This window comes from Lipophrys pholis, assembly GCF_963383615.2.
Source record: "Lipophrys pholis genome assembly, chromosome: 13".
In the NCBI taxonomy this organism is placed as follows: domain Eukaryota; kingdom Metazoa; phylum Chordata; class Actinopteri; order Blenniiformes; family Blenniidae; genus Lipophrys; species Lipophrys pholis.
In genome coordinates this window covers 27,353,815-27,378,867 of record NC_137632.1, presented here as the reverse complement: position 1 = coordinate 27,378,867, position 25,053 = coordinate 27,353,815, and the positions used below count along the sequence as shown (strand labels likewise).

The following is a 25,053-nucleotide window of genomic DNA, read 5'->3' as shown; positions in this document are numbered from 1 at the left end:
ACGAGAGCGGATGATCTGAGGTTTGGACACAATTGTGCTGAGTCGGTACACATAGTTGTTAAAATTAGGCTTAATGGCATTTATTGAATACTTGTATCAGTACTCAGTATCGGCACGTAGCCAAAGGTTGGTACTTTTCCTTACAATAAGTGGTATCAGTTCGTCTCTATATTTACCCAATTTTAAAGTACACAAGAATATTCAACTACTTTTAATAATAAATCAAAATGAAGAGCCGTCAATCTTCTGCTGACAACTGATTTGTGTTCGTAGCAATATGTCCCCGGAGACTTTCTTCTTTGTTGCATGAAACCCAAATAACAACAACTACAACAAAAATTAAAGAAACAAGCCCCACCAAAGATTTCAAGTGTCTCCAGAGTGTCACCACAGACAAAGTGTAGCTGAGCCTCCCCTTCCTGAGCTCCACGTCAAGGCCACTTAAAAGTAAAGAGAAAAATCCATAGCTCAGTGTGGGCTTCCTGGACAGGTCCGTGCGGTGGAAAAAACTAAACAAAAAACAAAACACATCCAAGCCAAATGGCTTCCAAAGAATAACAAAGCTGTACAGTATAGGATATGTGCAGCTGCCACAGCATGCTGTACCTCGCCGGTTGCCATGGAGCTGTTGCCTCGAGCGACTCTCTGAGAGATAAAGCTTCAGGCTCTGAGCCATCATGTTTGTATTCCTGCACTTGATTCCTGTTGTATTGGGCCCATTTAGAGAATCCTTGCCTGAAACTTGGCTTCTCGTAAACCTACAAGAGATCGTTCATCTCACCACACGATTCGGATTATGAACCGAACAAGCTGCAGCTGGTGCATCTGTTGACTTCTTCAAAGGAAGGACAGGTTGAAATACAGTAAGACTACTAAGGGAGGAGGCAAAGCAAGCCGCAAACAGAGAGGATGGGGACAGATTTCTTTGTCTTGGACAAGAATTCTGTCCTGATCCGCTCTGTTTGCCATGTCGGGGGAAAAGATTTATTGGTCCCAGACCAGGTCCGGAGTGATCCAGGCCATATCGATAAAAAGGAGATATTTCAGGACTCTTGTTTGCGGCGGTCCAGAACTGCTCGAGATAAATTCATAGCTCAATGACCCGGCGGAGTGCTGGTCTTTTTTGGTCCTGTCCTACACAATCTGCTCATTGGTGAAAACGGATGTTTTTAAAAACATAAACAACAAAACATAACAAAACATATTTAACCTTCAGAACTTTGTTATATTTACCCAAACTGTGGTTAAGATTGCTTTCATGCTATTGAAAAACTACAGTTCTGCAGTTGTAGCTCTTTAAGCGTCTTCTTTTTTCAGCCATTTTATCTGTTTGGTTTCAGCCATTTTCACATTTTCAGCTTTTTTGGCTGTTTACCGAGTTGAGCTGATGTAATCGCGGTGAGCCACTGTTTTCACCATTTTGGCTGTTAAAAGTAGTTTTGTAAAAAATTAATTCTAGGTGTTTTTTTCTGTTTCGAGTGTGTGTGTGTATTTTTTCAATGCATGTTAGTTATTTTAGCCATCCTATCTGTGATGGCCAGCTCAGCCCTTGTAGCTGTTTGACTTGATTGAACTGTTTGTTTTTTGAAAACCTCCATCGTCGTGTAAACGGGGGCAAACGCAACTATTGAAAAACGTTCGGGCTCCACCTCCATGTAGACGGCAGACATGCTGCTATTCTGCAATCGAACTTGGTCGTCTGTCCAAACGAATGTCCGTGTCCTCCCATTGTTACTGTTTATAGCGTTTAGTTCTCTGCTGCGTGTGTCTGTGGTTTCATTACAAAAACAAACAACAGCTCCCACTAGTGGTCCTACATGCTAACTGCATCATTTTCAGCGTTCCTGCCGTTTCCATGTAGAAACAGACACCATTTTCCAAAATGTTATAATGATAAACACAAAAGTTTTCCAAAACGAAAACATTGCCGTTTTCACTTGAAACTTAGAAAAGTGGCACGGATCAAAATAACATCTCAATTGATGGCAGGATCCCAGGTCAGAAGAAAATGTTGTTTTTCACAAAGGACCACAGTTTTCCATCGCATGAAAATTGTTGGTGTTTTCAGGGATGAATGAGTCGGCATGTTTACCTTGACCCTGATCGACGTCCTTCCTTTAGATAGATACTGATTTCTGCAGAGTGAGATGTTCTAGTTTGGAGACGCTCTGACTCAGTAGTTTAAACATATTAATTTAACCCTAGTCAAAATGGCTTCAATAATAAAAAAAAAAAAAAACGTTCAGTTGTGGCAACAGAAAACATGACATGTTAGATGCACTAGAGCAGCACTGAAACTTTTTCATCGTGGCTCAATCAGTGTCTGACGATGTGTGTGTTGTGCATGTTGATATTGTACAGCCCTCATTGCCGTCTAATATATTCCACCCACTAACAGGTGTTATGATAAAGAGATGATCACTGTCATTCACTTCAGCTTCGTGTGACCGTACGGCTGTGGTTGATGATAATTAGAGGCAGCTGATGAAAAATAAAAGTGTAATTTCCTACATATATGCGCTTCACGTGTGACGCAGCCTGGCAGTCTGACAGAGTCATGTGGTTGGTTGATAGCCTTCATGTGGTTCTGTTCATATAATACGGCCACATGACATGCGTCTTTATATGGACAGAAGCAGAACTTGTGAGTCCACGTCGGAACTCCTGACAAATTAAAAGTGTGAATGTAAGTAAATCCACATTAAAAATATATCATTGAAACTGTGGACATTAAATACTCTTTCAATGGAAAATCACAGAAGCCTTTCCTCTTCTGCTGTTTTAAGCTGTAACGACTTTGTTCAGTCATTTTCGATCAACGAAACCTCGTCACCACAGTGGAAAGTATCCCATTTGTTTTTAAATGACTCAGTCTTTATACTTAATTAAACTTGTTTAAAGATGGTTTCTTGTCTGTACGCCAATGAATACTGCTTCTAACTCGGAATGTTTCTGAAACTGAAATGCAAACATAATCCAACACCGCCGTCTTCCAATCCCAAATCCACTGCTCTGACCTCGAGGCCACCACTTCCCCAAACTTCTCTTTTCAGCCAGAAAAGCAAAAATAAGGTGAAAAAGCACAGGAAGCCAGTGCAGAATGACTAAAGAGCCTTGGTTGCAGACCCCTGACCTCAACTTTGACACTGCGTTTATAGAGTTTCCTGTTTTCAGGTCAGAGGTGCAAGCAAGTGTCTACAGAGCACCGAGTTCATCCTATTTACTCCAACCAATGAAATAATGGTGGTCAGGAGGGTTTCTGCAGACGAAATAACCATATAGTGTTGTTTTTTTTCTAAAACCCTGCGAGCAAACAGATAAACCACAAAAAAAATTAATGTACAGAAATTATTATGCTAATTTTAATGACCAACAATTGGTTATATATACTCATTACATCAGCGCAGTAATGTCTTATTATAGGATGAAGTTCAGAAAGTCACTCCTCCAACAATACCCTCAAAATGGGAGGAATACGAAAAGGGCAGATAAGATCCTATTATGTGTGTTTTATTATATTGCAGAGGCTTATATAAGTCATTGTCTGATTTATCTGTGCAAATTCAATTTCTTCTGCTGTGTTGACTTGACTCCTCTGCCCTCCGTGTCTGGGTCCCAGAATATTCTGCTTTTTTTCCTGCATGGTCCAAACCACAATAAAGCTTATCACGAGGAATGAAGGAGTACTTTAAATTACGGAGGCATACTTGGTATTTGTGTTGGTATAATTGGAGGAATGCTGACGTCTAACACCTTTTCAATGCAGCAGCTGACGCTGATCCCACCGGCTGATTTTCGATGTATTTGCAGACAAACAGAGTGCAGAGACGCAGGTGCTGTTTCCCTCCATAGAATTACACATCAGGAGGATATTTGTTTTGGTTTTTGTTTTCCCTAAAATACCAGGTGGGCTCAGCTGACACAGCAAAGATACTGTAGTTCCCTGCTTCATCTTCTCCCTTCGTTTTCATCTGCGACTCCCCGGTCGCCACTTCGCTCATTTGTTCCTCTTATCAGCGATTCATCCCCGAGCTCGGGACACTGAAACCACAAGCACGCTAAATTGTTTGCTGAAGACAACTCCATCGGCATTATTCTCCACCTGAAGGGAAAGTTATGGGAGAAAACAGGCTTTCCGCTTTCCGCTTTCCGCATTCCGCGGCTGACAGCCAGCAACAAGCAGAGCTCTCGGACTGAAATACACAGAACAAATGCAAACCTTCAATCCAGTTACCGCCGTGACATGCAAACAGTGGAGGCTGTCACTCTGAGTCATTGAAATATCCGTCAATGTCACGCCCACGCACCGCTGCGCCTCTCGAGCTTAAAGCTAATGAGCACTTTTACCTTCCTCTTTGGTGGAAACACAACACAGAACTTGCAAGAGTCGCTCAGATCCGTGGGACTGAGCTCAGCCATCTGCAGAGATGACGGCTGATGACATACAAATGCGAGAAGAGGAAACAGGAGGAGATCCAGCACAACTTAAAGCTCTAATATTTAGCAAAATCTGCTTTATAATGGTTTTCTAAGAGTAACATGTATCCCTATAGCCTGTGTACGAGGCCCCAGAGGTCAGGGAAGTCTGTTTCCCCTCACTTGCTCCACTATTTTACAAATATGTGCTTTTACAGGAGAATCTGAGGTTTTCCCTTCATGATGTCATGCAGGGAAATAGCCACTCCCTCTGGTAGTGGGTACTCACTTTGACCCTCCCACAGGTAGGTGAGCTCTGCAGTCTCAGGCGCCTTTTTTGGGTACAAACCCAGAAAGAGCCTGTTCTCAGCAGAGCTCACTAGAGGGACTTTTAGACTGGCTGAAATTCTGGATTTGAGGAAATACACTTTCAATACAATATTGTTGGACCTCTGACACTCATGTGAAATTGAAAGCGGTATAATATGAGACCTTTAATAACTCAAATATATATATTTTCTGTAGTTTAGTTGATTTGATAAAATGTACCACTTACAAATAGGATATGTTTTTACGATTCTTAAATGTCTCGCCTATTTTCGCAGGTCTAACTATTCTTTTAACCCTGTTTCACCTCTTCAACCACTTTTAACCTTTTGAGCTGTTTCAACTTTAGCACTTTTAACTCTATTTTGCCATTTTGTTCGCATTTATTCAGCAATATTTTTTCCCACAACTGCAGTTGGAAATTGAGCATTTATGCCTTGAAATAATTACATTTTGTGATTTAATTTATTTAAGTCATTTGTCACCTCAAACACAATGAGAGATTCTTTAAAATGTGTTTTGTTGCACAGCAACATTACAATATGATAAAAAAAAATATTCATCCAAGCATAACTTTGTGGTTGCAGACCGCTGAGCTGGCAGATTTGCAGGTGTCTACTAAACAACTCTCACCTGCTGTCAACAGTGACAAACAGAGAATTATGAGCTTTTATCCGTCTGGATCGGACTCGGATATGTAGTCAGATAACAGCATGTATTCCCACAGACATGTGGCGCGAGCTGCGAGAGCGTTCTCCAACATCCTGTACAGACTCCTTCTCTAAGATCCACACACCCTGCTGCAGCTCACAGGCCGCGGCTACAAAGGCTGAACTCCATACAGCAACTTCTCACTTCAAAGGCAGCGCGGCATCAAAGTGTGTGATTAACAGGAGAGCGCTTTACCTGTTTCACATCACATCCAAGTCTCTTTGTTATTCTTTTCATCATCAGTCATTACAGGTTGCCATTAACAAACTTCCCGGTGCAGCACACCGATCAAAGCCTGGGATTACACAAAACCTTCATTAAAGCCCTCCGTTAAGAAAAAAATATAAAATATATGTAAAATATTTTGAGAAATAATCATCTTGAATGACTGAAGCAGCACAAACTGACTTTGGTAGGCTCATCAAATTATGCTCGTGTGGATGTGATCGCATTTTACTGCTGACAAAAGCTTTTAAATGATTGTGTTGAACTTTCAGGCGCTGCTGCTGCTGCTGCTGCTGCTGCTGCTGCTGCTGCTGCTGCTGCTGCTGCTGCTGCTGCTGCTGCTGCTGCTGCTGCTGCTGCTGCTGCTGCTGGTGTGTTTACAAAGCTTAATGCTTTCAATAAAATGGTATTTATGTGCAAAGACAAAAACGTCAGTGCATCGGTATTCAAATGTGAACAAGTGGCAGCGACAGACAACTGGGCTATGACTATTGGGACTCTGAGGTGTCAGAATGGACACAATGAAGAACGGTTTAAGAGTTTTCAACTTAAATATCACCTGAATAAAAGCTGCACCCACCAAATGTAAAAAGAAAAAGAAGAAAGGTCGGAATTACGTTATGATACATCGCCCATGTATCAGGCGTTAATTAGCCGCGTCATTGTTTAAGCCGCAGTGTTCAGAGCGTGTGAAAGAAGCAGCAGCTTCCAGTCCAGAAATTACGGTAATCCACAAGTTACCCACGCACCGTGTTTTAAAGCAGGAGATAAATATTGACTAATGTCTCAGTATACGAAACTAAACGCGAGAGGTTCTTTATCGATTAATCTTCTGAAACGCCTACAGCGTTGCTTTAGCGGGGGTCCATTATCCTCATTTAGAAGGTTAAGCGTGTTTCGCTGTTTCTCCAGATGAACTGAATAAAAAACAGCAGCAGAAAAAGGCTCTTTTACTCTTCGACCTTGCAGAACTCTGATTCTGCGTTCGCTCCATTCCTCTGAAGTCATTCTCATGTCGATTGAGCTCCATTGCTGTGAAGCGTCACTCAGTTTCTACCCGATCAGACACATCGATAAGCCCAGGCGTTCATTTCCCTCCATGACAGCGATGCAGCCCTGGACCTTGATGCTCCCTCCTCCGTACGTTAATGTTTTCCAACACGTTAATCTTGCTGCCCAGCAGTATGCATGTAGGTTAATAAGGTGCTTTTTGGGGAACTTGAGCCATATTGCAGTGTTTTCTTCATCAGCAGCTTCCCCTTCCACGCTCATCAGAAATCTCTTTACTGCACCTCATGTTTTCCGTCTGCGTACTTGCAGTGAATAGAAAACTCTCCTCTGTACTTCCCCAAAAGAAAATATTGCTGTGGAACTGGCCGATTGTAATCAGTGGCTCCAGTCGACATCAAGTCTGCAGAGTGTTCTTTCTCACTAACCTGTAACCTCCGAACACGAACCCGCAGAGTCTGGCTCTGAAAAACTTTCTTTCTGGTAAAAGGGATTTTTTTTTTTTTATTTTTTATTTTTTATTTCCACTGTCGTCAGTGTTTGCCCATGTGGAATCGTAGTGTCAATTAGAAGACAACTGAAATGAATTATAATGTCTTAACTAGGTCAACAGACTCACTTCTTTTAAATCAGGATCTAAAACATTTTTATTTGCTTTCAAATGAACAATAGGTTTTACTTTATTAATTGTATCTTAATAACGCTCTTACCTTATTTATTCAGATTTATTTGCTGTTTTTAAATTCCCTGAACTGACTTCAACCACTGACCGACTATGGCGAGAGTTTATTCAAAATGTAAATCTTCACTTTTATGACAATTATAATTTAATCATAAAAGTGTCATAGAAGGTAGAGTAATACTTGGGTTCCATGTAATTAATACACTGGTTTTACTCCTTGTACTTAACGAAAGAAACTGGATTATTTAAGGGGTTTGATTTTGCTGGTACCCCAACAAAGGAATAGATTCACCTCCTGATGGTCGTCTGGCTGGTTTATGCTCCTGGTGAAGCTTCATTAATAGTTTTAATGTATTTCTTTCATTTCTTTTAAAGCTTTATTGTGTTTCTCTTATTAATATATTTCTTTGTAAAACCTTTCTGGATTTCTTTCATTTCTTTGTAAAGCGCTGTGAATTGCCAGTGTTTGAATGGTGCTCTATAAATACATTTGCCTTTATAAAGTCGTCATCAGATGGATTCATTTCCTCTTTTTTTATTTTATATAAATGCATGAAAGATCACAACAGTTTGTAACGGAGCACATTGTGTTGGAATATACTTGTGACAATGATGTGGATAAGATTTTATAAAGAAAAAACTACATTTCAAGTGATTTAGACTTTTTTTTTTTTTCTTCCTCTTTGGAAGTGAACGCGCCGTCTTCGTCTGTCCACCAGAGTTCTTCAAATATTCTTCAGCCGCGTTCTCCACCTCCATCTCCACCTCCATCTCCACCTCCATCAGGACCTCCATCAGGACCTCCGGCTAAACCTGGGCCATGAATCAGTCACATGTCGGCAGCCTTGCACAAGCATGCACGCACGCACGCACGCACGCACGCACGCACGCACGCACGCACGCACGCACGCACGCACGCACGCACGCACGCACGCACGCACGCACGCACACACACACCGTCTGTACTGAAACACTAAATGATTCAGACAGCATGACCATCACCACTGATGTGTGTTCAGTCAAATCAACGGTGACGACGCTGTTGGACTATTTTTTGAAGAAGAAGAAGAACAAAGCAGAATATGATGTAACATTCATATTTTATAGATTTTGCAGAGCAAATTTCCTTTTATTTTCTCCTACAAATGAGCAGTTATCCCAGCATGCACCGGGATGAAGCAGTGGGTTGCAAGGTTACCGCAAACAAATGAAGACACACAATGACTCTCAGTCAAACATGATCTGCTGAAAGCAACAATATCCAGATGAGCCGTTAAATTCTTATTAGATATTTCTATTCCCTCAGTACTATGGACCTTGATTGCGGTCTCCCTGTGGGACTACATTAATGTTCTATTTATCACTGTGTTTAAATACTCTGTGGTTTATTTAGAATCGATGGCTCAGTCCCAGAGTCCCTGCTCGTACACTCACCGAGGTGTCTGAGGTTCTCTGGCTGACTTTATAAGAGCACACCATGTAGAGAAATACAACATTACCACATTAGTGTGAGTCCACTTTGGGTAATGGGGACAAACAAAAAAGCAGTCCACCGCATTTTCCTGTAATGCTCTACACATAGATCAAATCTGATATTCTACTTGTTGATAATCCAAGAAATGTCACTCAATTCTGATTTTCTTTACTCACAAGTGACTCATATCTTACCTGTTTTCTGGCCGTGTAAAAGCGCCAATTAAGACTTTTCCCCACCAGACCCAGGCCTCGTTCAAACGTGGAACCAACTCAGATATTTCTCTACATGCGACTCCTTCGTCATCGACGTGTGACTGATGTCCCTGATAAGCGCCGGAGGAAGCGGCTCCGCCAGAATAAAAGCTGTTAAAAGCCGTGCTCTCTTTTTTCCTCATTGTTCTTCTTTCCTCCTCATGTTGTCCAGATTTTGTCGCTCATATTTAACAACCACTTGAAAATGGAGCCACATAAGCTGAACAGTGTTGCCAGGTATGGCAGGTATCCCCCAATTGGGGAGCCAATTTGAACTTTGTTTATTTTGTGCATTTATGGTGTGTTCTTTATTACACACACACACACAGTGTCAATACATTAAATAAAAAACATGCAAATTTGCTAAAATATAATAGTTTTACGATTTTAACATGATTCCTACACGGGCTGAGGTTTGGGCTGGTTTTTATTGAGGTGTTTGGGTTTTACCTTGTTTGGGCTGAACACAGTGAGTCACATCTGGCAACCCTGGTTGCTGAGCGCCGTGACATGTGTAAATAGCGTGATCGGCGTGACTTAACGTTGTCTTCTGCGCTCTGGGGCCCGAAAACATCCGGTCGGATCACGTTCACACGGCAGGTCGTGTTTGAAATGTGAACGGAGCCTTAATGTCAGTGTTCATCGGCTTGTGGGACAAAGTGAATCGATTTTAAGGCCGTATTCATGTGTTAGAAAAGTAGTAAGAGTTAAAAGCCAACGATACAGTGTGTAAGTGTCATCTAGTAGAGCTGCTCCCATGTTAGTTTGGCTTCTTACTAAAAATACAACCTGCTGATTCTGTCACTCTCCTGACCCGTCTGCCTTTGAAATGCCGGAAAAGATTCCAGTAACGACGGGAACTGACATGATGCAGTCGACAAGACTGATGTATCGTCACAAGACGAAGCCACAGCCGAGGTGAGGATCAGCCCCGCCTCCCCCTGACTGATGAGCGCCCTCGCCACCACCTGAGGCTATGATTGAGCCTGATCCAGCCTCCTGTCTTCCAGATGATTCTCTGCCTCCATCAGCCTGCCAACGGCGACGCGCAGCCTCATCTTACACGGAGATTGTGAATGAAGCCGTTCCTACATCCTCCATTTCTGCCCACCCACAGCCGAGCGTCCCCTGTCACTGCATTGTAACACCATATATCCAGTATATATACACACATCCTGTGGATTTGTGGGTTTGGCCGCACGACAGAGGAATTCAGCTTCACGGACAAGCGGCGCATTGTTTTCTCAAGCGTTTGCCCAAAACGAGTGCAATTTAAACAGCAGAGCTGTGGAGATGACAAACAATTTAGTGGTTAAAAACCCAGAACACTGCACGGCGTTATTCCTTTTATACTGGTGAAGAGAACGGAGCGCAACAAATTGTAATATCTGATGCAAAACAAACAATTAAATGCGAGAATCAAGCTGTCACAAGGTGCTAAAATTGGCCACCGAGTATGATGAATGGTTTATTTTATTCATCACACAAGAGATGAACCTATTCCAGAAGCAATTTATTTCTTACTTGAACAACTAATGTTATTACTCTTATTCCCAAAGGTGTCAGACTTAAAAGGCGTGCTGATCACAACGCTCCAGCTCCATATGACACCACACAATAGATCAAGCTTAGCCTAGTTTTCACAACTGAACTCCTTGTAGCGCCGCATTATGTAAAAATGGAATACATTTTCAACTGACGCCACATTTTGTAATAATCTGCCACATTGTGTTATAAAATACTTGAACATATTATGTAATAAACTTTGCAGCATTATGTAATACCTTGTTACATATTGCAACAGTTTTTACATAATGTAGGTGTGTCGAGCCGCATTATGTAATAATGTAATACATTTTCAAGTCATTATGTAATAACACAGCATTTTGCAATAATCTGCTGCATTTTTTAATAATCGTTGCCGCATTATGTAATAACTTGTTACATATTACAACAGTTATTACAAAATGCTGTCCTTTTTTTAAGAAACTGTATTAATTTGATGCATTATGTATTGTATGATTAAAATTGATGCGTTAATTAGAAAAGCCATCATACCATCAGAATAACATTAAACATTCCAGCTTAATCAGGATTTTTGTTTTCTTTATCGCTCAGGCCTAAATCAAATGTAACTGTATTCATTATAATTATTACATAATGTGGCGCTACGCACCTCTATAGATCTGAGTCGGTGAAGTGCTGGGAGTTAAACTCGACTTTCTATTATTATAACACTCCTGAACATTGAAACTGTACGTTTGGTTAAATCCCACTGCGAACAGGTGACCACTAGACCTCCATGAGCAAGAATCCTAAACCAGCAAAAGATCCCGGCTGCCGCAAAGTCACACCTCCTCTGGATGCATCTCAACAGCCATGTTTTTTAATAAGAAATGCTAAAGCTTCAGTTTTATGACCAACAAGGTGAAAGAACCATGGCTCATCATGGAACGATGTGAAGCTCACTAGAAAATTACTTAAAAAAAACACAAAACAACATATTCAGTGAGGTTGTGTTGAGTTACTTTGAGCATAAATTATTCCCTCTTAGCATCATTAATGCACAAGGCTTTTACAGCAGCGCATAAATAAAGGGAGAAGCTTCACGATCATCCTGCAGAAAACTGAGTGCATGTGTAAAAAGAAGCTTTTTAGCCTGCTTTATATTCCCACTGCTTATTTGTTGCATCTACTGTTGCTGGTAGCAGCTCATCAATCCGACACGAGTTTCCGTTTATCAGAGGAATGAAGCTTTGAATGACTTCCATATCTTTACTTGTCACACGTGTGTGCAGGCTGAGGACCCGGAGCCTGAATCTCTTACAGCGCGTTCACAAACAGCTTTACCGATTCAAACAAACAAACAAACAAACCCGGGCATGTCTGTGTGGTCTAATAGTTTCCATTCACACCCCGGCACACACTCAATAAGCAGCATTGCAGAAGTGTAGAGTCTCTGTCTGCATCCAAAGCAACTGTGGTACAGTGTGATTGAAGTTCATTTGAAGCTCCGACACGGTGCAGTTCTCTGAGCGGCCGAACGCCAATATATACAGTATATATATCCAAGACTGAAAAGTTCAAGTACTAACAGGTTTCATTCACATGTGATGGGGGGGTAAAATAGTTTCTATTTTGGAGGGTGGGGCCGTTGGGTTAGGTCAGTGAAGCTTGGCTCTAATGCAAAGGTCTCACTGAAGGATGCACCGATACCGATACCGATACCGATACCGATACCAGTGTGGGGCATCAGGTCCAATACTTCAAAAAAGCTCAGCAATATGATTCAAGTAATACGTGACGCTGTGCATCAGAACCAGGTAGACAAGAGAGGATGAGCGATGTGAGTGGTTTGGAGGTGTGTACCACATTATGTAATAATGGTCCAATATGTAATCATGTAATAAATAATGAAATAACACCACATTTTGTAATCTACAAAAGCTACACTCATTAATAATTACTGACACTAAACTGACGGGTGACATTTTGCAAGACATAAACCTCCTTCTGCCAAAACATGAAGAGGAGGAGAAAGACAGTTGGTTCAACACCAGCAACTTCATCACCAGAGACATTTGGACCAGCAGAGTTAGAACGATGTTGCTCAGTAGTTGAACTGCCCAGTGGATCAGGGGGACTAGACTCGTAGTCATGCTACATGCTACATGCTAAAGACTGCCGAGAACCTTTGACAAAGAGATCCTTCGTCTCACTGGAAAACTTTGGAAAGAACGACGCGTCATCTGAGGAGAGAGCCTTCTGGTGGCCTCCTGTCCAGTGTCCCTGGCAAGTCAAAAGCTGCAGGTGGTCCTGAGGTCAACCCTCGACCTGACTCGGTTTTCACGATACCAGTGTGGCTTTATTTGGAGTTGATGCGATACGTGTAGAAAACCTGCAGGCAGAACATTCAAACGTTCCACAGCTTGAACTGCTTCTCTCACTCCAAGCTGCAGCACGACCGCCTCTCACCTAAGTTAATGTGTACTTACACCAACGTTCAGTACAAACGGCAGAAAAATCATTTGAATATAGTCCATCAGTCCATCTTATAGAGAAATCTCCCTTCACAATAACATTGTGCTGAAAATAAGTTGTGCTTCTGGCGATTTTCCTGCGTTACTCCAAAGCGCCTGTTTGGAGCAAAATATGCAAATCAGCTCTGATTAATCGCCTTGTCACTAATCCTCGTAGTCGCTCCCTCCAAGAGTGGAGGGCCCGATTTGCATATCTCATTTTGCATCAACTCGTTTCTGATGGAAAGCTGGTAATTATGGTTCGAGCTCGGCCCGCTGCTCCATTAGTGAACGGACGTGACCTGCCACTCTCACTTGGGGGGGGAGGGGGCAATCGACCCCCTGACCCCCAGCCCTCGTCAAGATTTATTAAGCCCTCGACTACTGTGGATGTTTATTCAACCCTCGTGGCGTCTTTGATTTTGAAACACCACGATGTTGTTTAGTTGGAGCTTAGTAAAAACAGGAATGACAAGAGGAGGAGAAACAGTCCGTCATCTTAGTTACAGTCAGTCAGATTGACTCTGAAGTCCTTTCCTAAGCAGAACGCCGAACTTTGAATTCTGATTAAATCCTTTGTTCAACTGACTTTTTTATTGAATTTTTTAAAAGCAGTTCAACGTGCCTGTTCGAGCAGTAACAACGCTTTTACACAATCACAGCTCACTAGAACGCAGTGAGAAATTGAAAATGTCATCCTGTTTGGGCACCTGCAGGACTGATTATGATGACAGGCTTTTCCCGCGGGGATGTTGAGCACCGGCGCTGCGAGATGGGAGCGCTTCAGAAGATGCTGAGGGTGCAAATAAGCACATCATAACCACAAGGTCAGAGAGAGCAAGAAAAAAATTAACTGTTCCTGAACCCTGAAGCTCAGTGTGCTTTCCTTTGATGAGGAAAAAAAGACTTCAGGGATATGATTGGTTAGTTGTCGTAGTAAAACTGGTTCCAGAGAGAGTAGAGGCTCATGTGTGTGTTAGCGTTAGCGGTACTATCTGGGTATAAATATAAAGCTACAGGCGATTCCCAGATCGTTTACGAAAAAGGTTCTGCTGCAAAAACGTATTTCGGTTTAATAAAGTTTTAAACTTTCTTCAGAGAGATGTGACGAGGCAAGGACGATATCTTCATACCTGCTTGTTGATGATACTCTAGTTTATAAGTGCAGTTACCCAGTGGAGTAGTAGTTCCTGGAGAACTGTGTTTACACCTTTCTTTTTATTTTTGAAACAGTGGTCAGTAAGACGACTCTATTCAGTGAAATTCTCTCTAATAAATCTTCTCATTGTCACATGATTTCTGTTTATTTGACCAATTAAAAATATTTGTATTCATCATGCCCTGCCCTAGTCTGCCTCTGATTGGCTCGTTAGAGGCAGATTAGGGCGGGTCATGGTTTCCTAGGAAAAAGAACTAGTTATTCTGGCATGTAGATGTTACTGACTGGTGCATCATGGGGGATTTGAAAGAATAAGTAGGTAAGTTTCATGCTATTGTATTGCATTGTGTACCATAATACTGTAACATACTATCATGAAACATGTCGCGTCATATTCTCCAATACTGCAGACAGGAACATTAGTCGGGTTTGTAATCTTTTACTATGTTGTGAGGCAAAACATCACACCTGACTTAAAGGATCAATATTAAAAAAACACAATTTAACATCGATCGACTGCAGGGCGAGGTAAATAAAGGTAAAAACCTACACATTTTCCATGGTATCTGCCTGATTATTGTTGTTTTGAGAAACATTTGAGTTTGGAAAAGCAGCAGAACAGTAGTTCGCCTGGAACCTCTGGAACTGGAACCCAGCTATGCTGGCAGCAGTCATTAGCTGTGTCGTGTTTCTGCCCACTGCGCTGCAGACGCTGGACTCCTGCGGTCAAAACTGCAGACAGTTTATGGCTCGACAGGTTTAGAAAGAAGGGAAGAAACTACAGTTCTGCCACGTACTCTCTCTCTCTTATTGCAAAGTCAAGTACCGGTTCTGTGTCTCCATGCTTAATCTAGCTCTCCGATCACAACACTGCAGGGTCATTTTGTCCCTGGTTCGCCTGTCGCCCTGCATTTTAACCAAACTGGACGAGGTCGGATCAGCGATTACCGTTCAGTCGCCGTCACACGCTTTGAGTTGGTGTGGACAGAGGCTGTGATGTGAACAGACGCAGGCTACTTGTTAGCCGGAGGAAAACATCCAGACTGAGGCCGAGGACGAAAAAGATCACCTCAGGAAGCCTTCCTTCCTGTGGTGATCCAAAGACATTAAATCTTTTCTTTTCCAGTTGCCTGCTAAGGTGTCGCTGGTTTATATTTATCAGTGGAATATTGACTGCATGTTTGTAGTGTGCTCATGAATTTTGTTCTTATTTTACTTGGGGTGACTTTTAAAGGAGGGTTGAAGCTAAATGGATTCCAATGTTTGTGGGGGACGCAGCGATAATCGCTTGTCGGGTCAAATACTGGAAGGTGTACTCGTACTCATGAAAGTTCCACGATATACAACTCGGCAAGTATTACGTGACGTCATCCATCAGCAAGGTCACCCGCAGGCACACAGGAGAGCAAGAGCGATGTCCGCCATTTAGAGATTCTTTAATATTAATGATGAAAGTAAGACAAGATTTTAAATTATGTTCTGCAAAGATATCAAGAGCAGGAGAAAGAACCTCGTCCTTTAAAATACTGATATCATGCATTTATTTACCCTTGCTTGGTATTTTTTTGCTTAAGTTGAAAAGTTTCCACTGGGAAAAAAAAGCATGCAATAAAAAGCTTATAGATATATATGTGTATATATGTATATATGTCTGTATCTATAGTTATATCTACTGTATCTATATCTGGTGTATCTACATGAATATCTCTGCCAATCTGCAGATCTGACTCACATTCATCTGCTGATTATCTCCAATCTGTGCTTCCCATCATATCGTGAGACCAGCCCGCATTCATCCAAAAGCCACGACTGTAAAAATAAAGATTGGCTTCATCAGTCCTGCCTCGGTGCCAAAGTGCTCAGGGCCTTGAGTATTTCCATTGTGTCCTGAGTAATGAAGCTCTGTGCAGTCTCCAGGTTTCAAATCGAAGCTGTTGGATCCAACCAATCACACGCCAATCCCAGTCTTCATATGTGACCTCATGTCTGACAAAACCTCCAAAATAACCAGAGGAAAACTGCCTGGACACTGACTATTGCTACATGTGTTATTACTATAAGATTTACACATTTCTTCTTTTCTGGAGATGTTGTGGTAATAATTGGTCTTTCCTTGTTTTGTTTTTTTTTGTTTTGTTTTTTTAAAGTAAAGCTGCACATTATATCGCAAATCAATGTTATCACAATTCTAAATATGGCAAAAGACTAACATAAATGATGTTTCCATGTACAGTGCTCATACTCTGATTTGTGGTGATCAATTTAGCACAAATTGTGCTATTGTGTAATTAATATACGTAGCAACTGAGAGTCCTCTTCATTTCACACCTTCAGGCTGGAATCAGAAGCACAAAACTCAAGAAAAAACCTACAAAAACAACAAAATCAAAGTACCTCGCTTCAAAAATGCTGGAAAACCTCTACATTTGCATTTTATTGTCAACAGTGATGAAAACAACTAAACTGTTTTCTTCTAAATGCAAAGGAGTCACATTTAAGGCTTAAAACTGTATTTCTACAGTCATGGTACAAATGTTGTTCAGAAAGTGACAGAATGAGTTCAAACTCTACGTTGACATTGGAGGTGGGAGGATTTATTATTTAAAGCTCTGATCATATTACTGCAAAGACAAATATATGTCATTTCTTCTAGTCAGAGCTCACTTTGTCATTTTCGTCTCCCACGCGCTCAAAACTAATTCTCCATTTCTTTTCCCCCACTATTCCCCGATGACGTTGTTTAAACATCATTATATTTGTGTCCTTTTGCCAGTCAGACCTCTTCTCTATCGCCATGGTGATCGCCGTGATGCTGAAAGAAACTCAACACCTCCATCTACGGTGTGACGCTTCACTATTTGACTTTTTACGACCATATTGAGACTCGAACCATCACACAGCTTAAAGAGCAAGTACTTAATCAAGTAATCAAGTACTACAAGAAGAACTCAGGTGAAGAAGGACAAGCATAAGTTGGTTTTGTAGAAAATGAAGTTAAAAAAAGTAAAGTTGAAAGTCTTGAAAAGGAATGATGAACATTTGTCACTAACTAGTGAGATTTATAGTATGAATGTCGTAAACGTCCTACTTTACAGATATTTTCAGTCATTTTGCATTTTTCATAGTAAAAAATGTAAAACAAGATATATTCAATTAGATTTTAACTACACAGGATTAAAGCCAGCCAGCAAGGTAACCAACAAAGCAACAATCAGCCAGCAACCAGCAACCAACCAACAATCAGCAACCAGCGACCAGCAACCAGCGACCAGCCAACCAACCAACAATCAGCCAGCAACCAGCAACCAGCGACCAGCATACCAAACAACAATCAGCCAGCAACCAGCAACCAGCGACCAGCCAACCAACCAACAATCAGCCAGCAACCAGCAACCAACCAACCAACCAACCAACAATCAGCCAGCAACCAGTGACCAGCCAACCAACCAACAATCAGCCAGCAACCAGCAACCAACCAACCAACCAGCAACCAGCGACCAGCCAACCAACCAACAATCAGCCAGCAACCAGCAACAAACCAACAACCAGCCAACAAACTAGCCATCCAATGCATATATTGCATTGTTGTAATGTATTGGACCATATTAATTGTATTCTGTATGAATTGTATGAAACCAGGTGATACATATTATTACTACTGTTATTAACTTCTACTTTAGATTATATTAGCAATATGTATTATTAAGTCGTGTGCCGGGCCGAGGACTGCAGATGGAAACTTCCCACGGCTAAATCTGGTACAAAGCATCTTTTCTTTAAGATTAATGTATTTAGTAGTATTAATTAGTAGTATTATTAGTATTTATTTAGTACATGGTCCCTGAGAAATAAACAAATAAAGACATTTTTAACAAGACTGGAGCAATCTTTGTTAGAACAGCTCTACGACTGAAAGTTTAAATTCAGTCTGGCTGACATTACCACCTGCTCAGCTTCTCTGTGGCCAACAGGAACTCTACAATTCAGAATTACAGCGATTCTGCGTAAAATGACTTCTTTCCTCTTTCAGCCAGCGGAGGAGTGCCGGCTCCACTCCGGCGGCACAATGCTCAAGAACAAGTCGGTAAAGCCGCTGAACAGAATGAAAACCAAGCAGGCGGCCCCTCGCTGCTCGCTGCAGGGGTGAGATGGAAACTTACCTGTTTAACATCGTAGGCAAACAGGACGTACTTCAGGTCGGGGGAGACGGAATACTTGGCCACGTTGAAATTTATCTGGAGGAAATAAGAACAACCAGAGAGAGAGAAGAGTCAGTCCCAAGTCTTCAGTCACTCGTCATTGGCTTTGCTTAATGTTTTATACAACAAAGCTAAAGATATCGAAAACTCTTAAATAAAACATTTGAGTCAATGTATTATTCACGTTATAGATTCAGCATTTGAATAATTTAGCTTTGCACACTCTTTGATTTCTCAACCTCCTTTGGCAGGTGAAAAGTGAGGCTTTTCTTATCGTCTCAGAAGAACCTCCTCGTTTCATGTTTCCTCTCCAACCACCTGAGTCAAGGTTCAGAGTGAAAAACCATGGAGGTCGGGTGTTTTGGTTCCCACGGTTCCATCAGCTGGAACCTCCGCATCTGGGATTGACGTTCTTCATTTTTATAAATTCAAGTGAAAATGTTAAACTTTCGTTTTGAAAACACAACTTTCTGAAAATGGCTTCCGAGATGGAGCTTTTCGAAAACGCTCCAACTCCGTCTCCGTGGAAACGCTGCTACTGAGCACGTGCACTCCGACCACAGTAAACAGTTCTCCTGCACATGCTCAGTAGATGGACAATAACGGCGACTACATCCTTTTCAGTGTTTCTACCGTATAAACAGGTATTGTTTACAAAACGTTGAGGCGTAAACATGAAAGCTTTCTGAAACAAAAACACAAAAGCGAAGAATTTTCACTTGAAATAGAATCGGGCCTTAGAATGTTAAAACAAACAATAACAAAACCAAAAAACAAGCAAACCTGAACACATGGATGAGGCCACAGCATCTCACTCTCTCATGTAACTTGACGCACTCTCACTCACTTTTACGTTACGCTGTGCGATATTACCATTTTACACTTCATGCTGTTGATTCTGCAGTTTTTTAATTCAACTCACTTTAATTCAACTTGCACTCCCTTCTGCACTACTTTGTAATACTTCTGTTTGCTCCTCCCAGACATAATTGTACACATTTTTAATATTCTAATATTCATATTTTACCTCTGCTCTATTATATTTTCTAACATTGTGTGTTTTTCTACTGCCGCCTCTGAGGGAGCTGTCACAGCATTTCACTGCTGCCAACACTGTTTAAACATTACTACAAGGGCAATAAAGTAAACTCTATTCTATTCTATTCTATTAATTGCTGCTTTTAATATTAATATTCCTGCTCTTTTATATGGACAATACCACCTTTACAACCTTCAGCAACTACTCATACTTTTACTGGCAGCAGGCCAACCTCTGCACGTAATCTGCTGCTTTCACCCACCTAGTTTTCTTCTTTCTTTTTCTCTTTTTTAACCTTTTCTTTTCTCACCCACCCTTTTTTGTTTTTGTTTTTCCTCTCTATTTTTCTCGTTGTAGCCTCCTTTTTCACACCTAATTGCCCCTCGGTGATACAATTTTTGTCTTATTATTATTAGCATTATTATTTTTCTGATTTTGTTTCTATTTAACGAATTAATTCCGATGAAGAGAACCTCACTGAAGTTCAACCTGTTGTCTGATCTTGATATTTACCGTTGGTTTGGATCATCAGTGTCACTGTCACGGCTCCGCCACCTCTCTCCACGACGGAAAGCAGGCATGCATCTGTTTGCTTCCTCTGATCTAATGAGTCCAGATGTTTGCTTTTTGTTTGCAGCTGCCATCTGTTTTTGAGACGTATCGGGCCTGATTTACTAAGATCCTGTTACAAAGAGGTTAAATTACAGTTTTTGGAGGTGATCAACTGAGAATAATACAATGAGTGACATTAGGCACAACGAGACGCATTTAAATAAAGTGTTTTAAGTGCATTAGATTGGTTTTGAATGAGGATAATCTGCTGGAAACGGTGCGGATTCACTGCTTCACGAGGCGGCTGCTGCACGGAATGAATCTGATATGGAGTTGAACGTGTTATTTGAGGAAGATGTCAAACATATCAGAGAATTACAACAAATAAATGAAGAAATGGAAAGAGGCAACGTGAGAGATGATCTGAAAGCCACAAACAAAAGTCGTGGGTTTGGAAAATTGTGTGGGAAATCTGTGACAAAGGCTGAGCTGATTTATTTCTCCATTTAAAACGTGTAAAAGCAGACACAGTCACAAACAAGACTAATGTTTTCAGATAAAACACATTGCATGTTGTACATTTATCTCATAGCACAAACTAGTCACAGTATTTTACACCATCAGGAGCACACACCTGGTATTCCATATTCCTGAAAACATTAATGATAAACCTCCAGTAGATAAGACCAATAGTCCACTGGTCTCATGATTTATTAGTTTAGTTAATTTATTTATTTCAGTCATTGTCAAAATAAACAAAAACAACAACAAACCAACACCATAAAAACAAAACAATTCAATAGAAAACAATACAGGACAAAGGTTTTCAAAATCCAGAGTGAAAAGAAGATTAACTTGTATAATCTGCCCCTTTATCTCAATTAATCCTTTCCATTGAAAATGAAAAGAAAACAGCAAAAAAATCTAAATGACTATAAAGTCTGAGTGGCTTACATAGCCACTCCCACTTATATCAGTTCTGTTTTCAAAAACAAAAGAACAACAACAACAAAAACAACAAACAAATGAATAAATACAGAAACATTGTGATTCTCTTCTTCTTCTTCTTCTTCTTCTTCTTCTTCTTCTTCTTCTTCTTCTTCTTCTTCTTCTTCTTCTTCTTCTTCTTCTTCTTCTTCTTCTTCTTCTTCTTCTTCTTCTTCTTCTTCTTCTTCTTCTTCTTCTTCTTCTTCTTCTTCTTCTTCTTCTTCTTCTTCTTCTTCTTCTTCTTCTTCTTCTTCTTCTTCTTCTTCTTCTTCTTCTTCTTCTTCTTCTTCTTCTTCTTCTTCTTCTTCTTCTTCTTCTTCTTCTTCTTCTTCTTCTTCTTCTTCTTCTTCTTCTTCTTCTTCTTCTTCTTCTTCTTCTTCTTCTTCTTCTTCTTCTTCTTCTTCTTCTTCTTCTTCTTCTTCTTCTTCTTCTTCTTCTTCTTCTTCTTCTTCTTCTTCTTCTTCTTCTTCTTCTTCTTCTTCTGAGCTGAGTTCTAACCTGGTATCTACATGAACAGCAGATGGAAGTTCTGCTTTATTCTTTCAGGAAGTTCTTCATCGTCTCTGAGACTCGCGGGCCATTCGGCTCTAAAGCAGCGTCCTGCAATGCTAATGTTGGGGTACCAATGCCCGCCATGTTTTAGACCTGGGGTTAACATGTGTTTCAGGTGATCCGGTCTCATGCATATGTTTATATTCCTCCTCCCACACCAGCATGAAACTCTCAAACATCTGATTAAGACCATCTAAACATGCAGGGCAGCAGCTTCCCAGGATTAAACTTGGAAAACAATATTAACGTCTGGCATGGCTGTTTGTTTTCCTTTTAATTAGTGAAGCAAGTGTTGCACCAATGTGGATAATAGATAGGCTTATTTCAACACAAATTAAAAAAGGAAATTAGAAAAAGGAAACATGGACACGGGGAAGCTTGAGACTCAGTCAGGTTTTCTAGCAAAGGAAACTCTGGGTCTGATCCAGGGTAAGAGCTTGATATCGTCCACAAACTCGTGTGGAAGTGGATTTTCTAACAGGACAGAGACTGATGTGGCCATTTGATTGGTTTTGTTCTATTATCAGGAATCTGTGCAAAATGCTTCATAATGCGTTAATGTACGACACACAATGTGATTCACGTCTGAATATATTTTGATGTCAATGACTGTGTCTGCGGTTAACGTGCTAGAAAAGGTGTAAATCAGTTCAGCCTTCAGCGGAGATGCAGCTCTTATTGTGGTGAGAAGCATTTCCTCTACTGGCTCCCCATCAACCAGTCGATCTCAGTCGAGTGGAAAATGTTCCTCCATTTCCAGCAGGTCATTCGCATGTAACCAGGGTTGAAATCAGGGAAACTCATTTTAGTTCAGGAGCCACATTCAGCACAATTTCGTCTTGGCTGGTGAAATAGTGCCACAATATCCTTTCAATTTAAACTTTAGAGTTTTTCCTTGTTGTGGTGTCGAGAACAGATTTAATAAGGTCTATATTTTTGCAAAACCAAACAATTACTACCAGAAATTGCTACAATTTTCACACAAAGTTCATTTTAATGAAACCTTCTGGTGCAAAATACAGTGAAATGTCCCCACAAAGAACCCTATACATTGAACTTGTATTGCATGTTTCTCGTCTGATAGCAACGAGCTTTCATCTCTCATCACTGACATCTCAGTTATGTCCACTACTCTAAGGAAAATTGTTTTAAAAAAAATGTTTTCCTTGATGTGTTTACAATTTGCTTGGTGGTTTGGTGTCCAGATTGCAGCCTCTTATTTCATACCCCTGGTTTAAAGCAAGCAAACATCTCATTTAAACCCTGCGGTTTTTCATGTCCACATGGCTTCTTGGCAAATGAGAAAGTGTGACTGTAAACGCTCCGTCCTTCAGTCTGACCTGTGGGGTAATCAGCAGAGCTCCAGCCACGGAGAGGACAGGTCTGGGATGTCTCCTTTATTAAGGCTACTGGAGACCTTTAAGGTGCCCACCGGTCCATATATCCTCCCTCTATAATCGCTCCTTCCTGCCGGGTCACAGGGAGCTGAAGCTTAATCCAGCTGACATTGGGCCAATGACAGGGTACAACCTGAACCGGTCACCAGTCAAGGTGAGAACACATGTTTCATGTTCCACCGGACATTTTCAAAGGAAACCATTCAGGGTCGGTATGATGGCATTCTCTGTTTGGGATAGGCTTTGTAAAGGCAATTTTGAGATATTTCTGTTCCGTAAGAAGCATGATCACATGATATTTCTTCATTAGCACACATAAAATAAGATTTACCTAAACTTGGGGTGCATCCTAACAGTCCCTCCTATCTCCTATCCTATCCACTTCTCCTTAACCCTGGAAGTGTATAAGTGGCGGCCATGATAAGGAGTGTTGGGATTCTCTAGAAGCTAAAGAAAGGAGGCTCAATGCTTCCTTTAGAACACACGTGTCGAACTCCAGGCCTCGAGGGCCGCAGCCCTGCACGTTTTGCATGTCTCCCAGCTTCAACACAGCTGATTGTAATGAGCAGCTCGTTATCTGGCTTTGTGCTGAATGTGATGATGAACCATCAGGACATTCAGGGGAGGGAGACATTGAAAACGTGCAGGGCAGCGGCCCTCGAGGCCTGGAGTTCGACACCCCTGCTTTAGAACCTCCTTTAGCCTAGGAACCACTGATGCTTCCTTTAGAACCTCCTTTAGCCTAGGAACCACTGATGCTTCCTTTAGAACCTCCTTTAGCCTAGGAACCACTGATGCTTCCTTTAGAACCTCCTTTAGCCTAGGAACCACTGATGCTTCCTTTAGAACCTGTTCTCACTCTGATTGGTTCTTTATTCACCTGGCAGCCGTTTACCTTTTATTCCGTTTTTCCTTTGATTCACATTCAAACCTTGAGATATTTGACATTATATCTGTGGTTAGAAACTCAGAGGAAAGTGGTAAAAAATTAGCTTTTTGTAGTCCATTTTCTGACATTTGTAGTTTTTTCTCCACAGCAGACGTCACTGACCTTCAGCGCCGTCGGATTATTATGACGCCACCCAGTGGAAGTGTGGTCTGACTGTCAAAACAACATGATCGCTTTACCTAACTTCTTTAGGAAGCCTCCTAACACCTCTCCTTAACCCTGTTACATCATCCACGGGGGTTAAGGACAAGTGGATAGGAAAGGAGATAGGAGGGACTATTCGGAAGCACCCCAGCCCCCATGAGCTCTCCTAAAGATGGTAGCTAACCTACTGTGAAGGAAAAAATGTCATCAAGCAAAACAAAATCTGTTAAAACAAAACGAAAAACTTTCTTAGGTGTCTGTTTACACGACAATCAGTGTTCAGAATCACCGAAAATGCAACTTCTTGAAAACGGCTCCTGAGGAACAACTTTTGTAAAAGGTGTGTACGGTGAAAACGAGACTTTCTGAAAATGCTCGGGGGCTCGTCTCTTTGTGAACGACGTAAACGCTGCTCCTGCACATGTGCACCACGGCCTCGTTTACGCCACGACATTTCAAGTGAAAATTTTGCGGAGACGGAGCCCCAATGTTTTCAAAAAGTGAGGTTTTCAAGCGTTTTCAAAAAACTTCCACCTTCCACTTCAGCGGTTCCGAATAAACCATTGTCATGGTTTTCCATTTTCACTTCTAAATGTTGTCATGGTTTTTCTCTCATGCAGATTAAAACAGATTAAAAATAAAGATGACACTGCATATATCAATTTAAACTGCTACCGAAAAATGCTGAGGAATGACGGATTGAAATAGAACTAATAAACAAAACTGCGTCTTTTAAAATGAACTAAACGTCAATAGAAATTGATGCACCAATAAAGACTTTGTCTCCCCCACATGGCAGGTAAGAGTCATGACAACTGAACTACGATGGCTGTGCAGGTGAATCAGCTTCAGAGGTTTCAGTTCAATCTTTTCAATTAAAGGATCAGTGACAGAAGTTTGATCAAACCAATCGGCGTCTCATCACAGCCTGGCGTCTTTGTTTTAAATACGGCGACCAA

The 25,053-nt window shown here is 41.2% G+C and overlaps 1 protein-coding gene across 2 annotated transcripts in view; it reads right to left on the bottom strand.

Annotated features, from left to right (window-relative positions):
• The window catches only part of dpp10 (dipeptidyl peptidase like 10), a 268,040-nt gene that overhangs the window by 44,141 nt on the left and 198,846 nt on the right, over positions 1-25,053 (bottom strand). For both annotated transcript variants that reach the window (XM_080478071.1, XM_080478072.1), the window contains exon 5: positions 18,436-18,510. In XM_080478071.1, the coding sequence (XP_080334197.1) occupies positions 18,436-18,510 (75 nt within the window). The remainder of the gene's footprint in view (positions 1-18,435; positions 18,511-25,053) is intronic.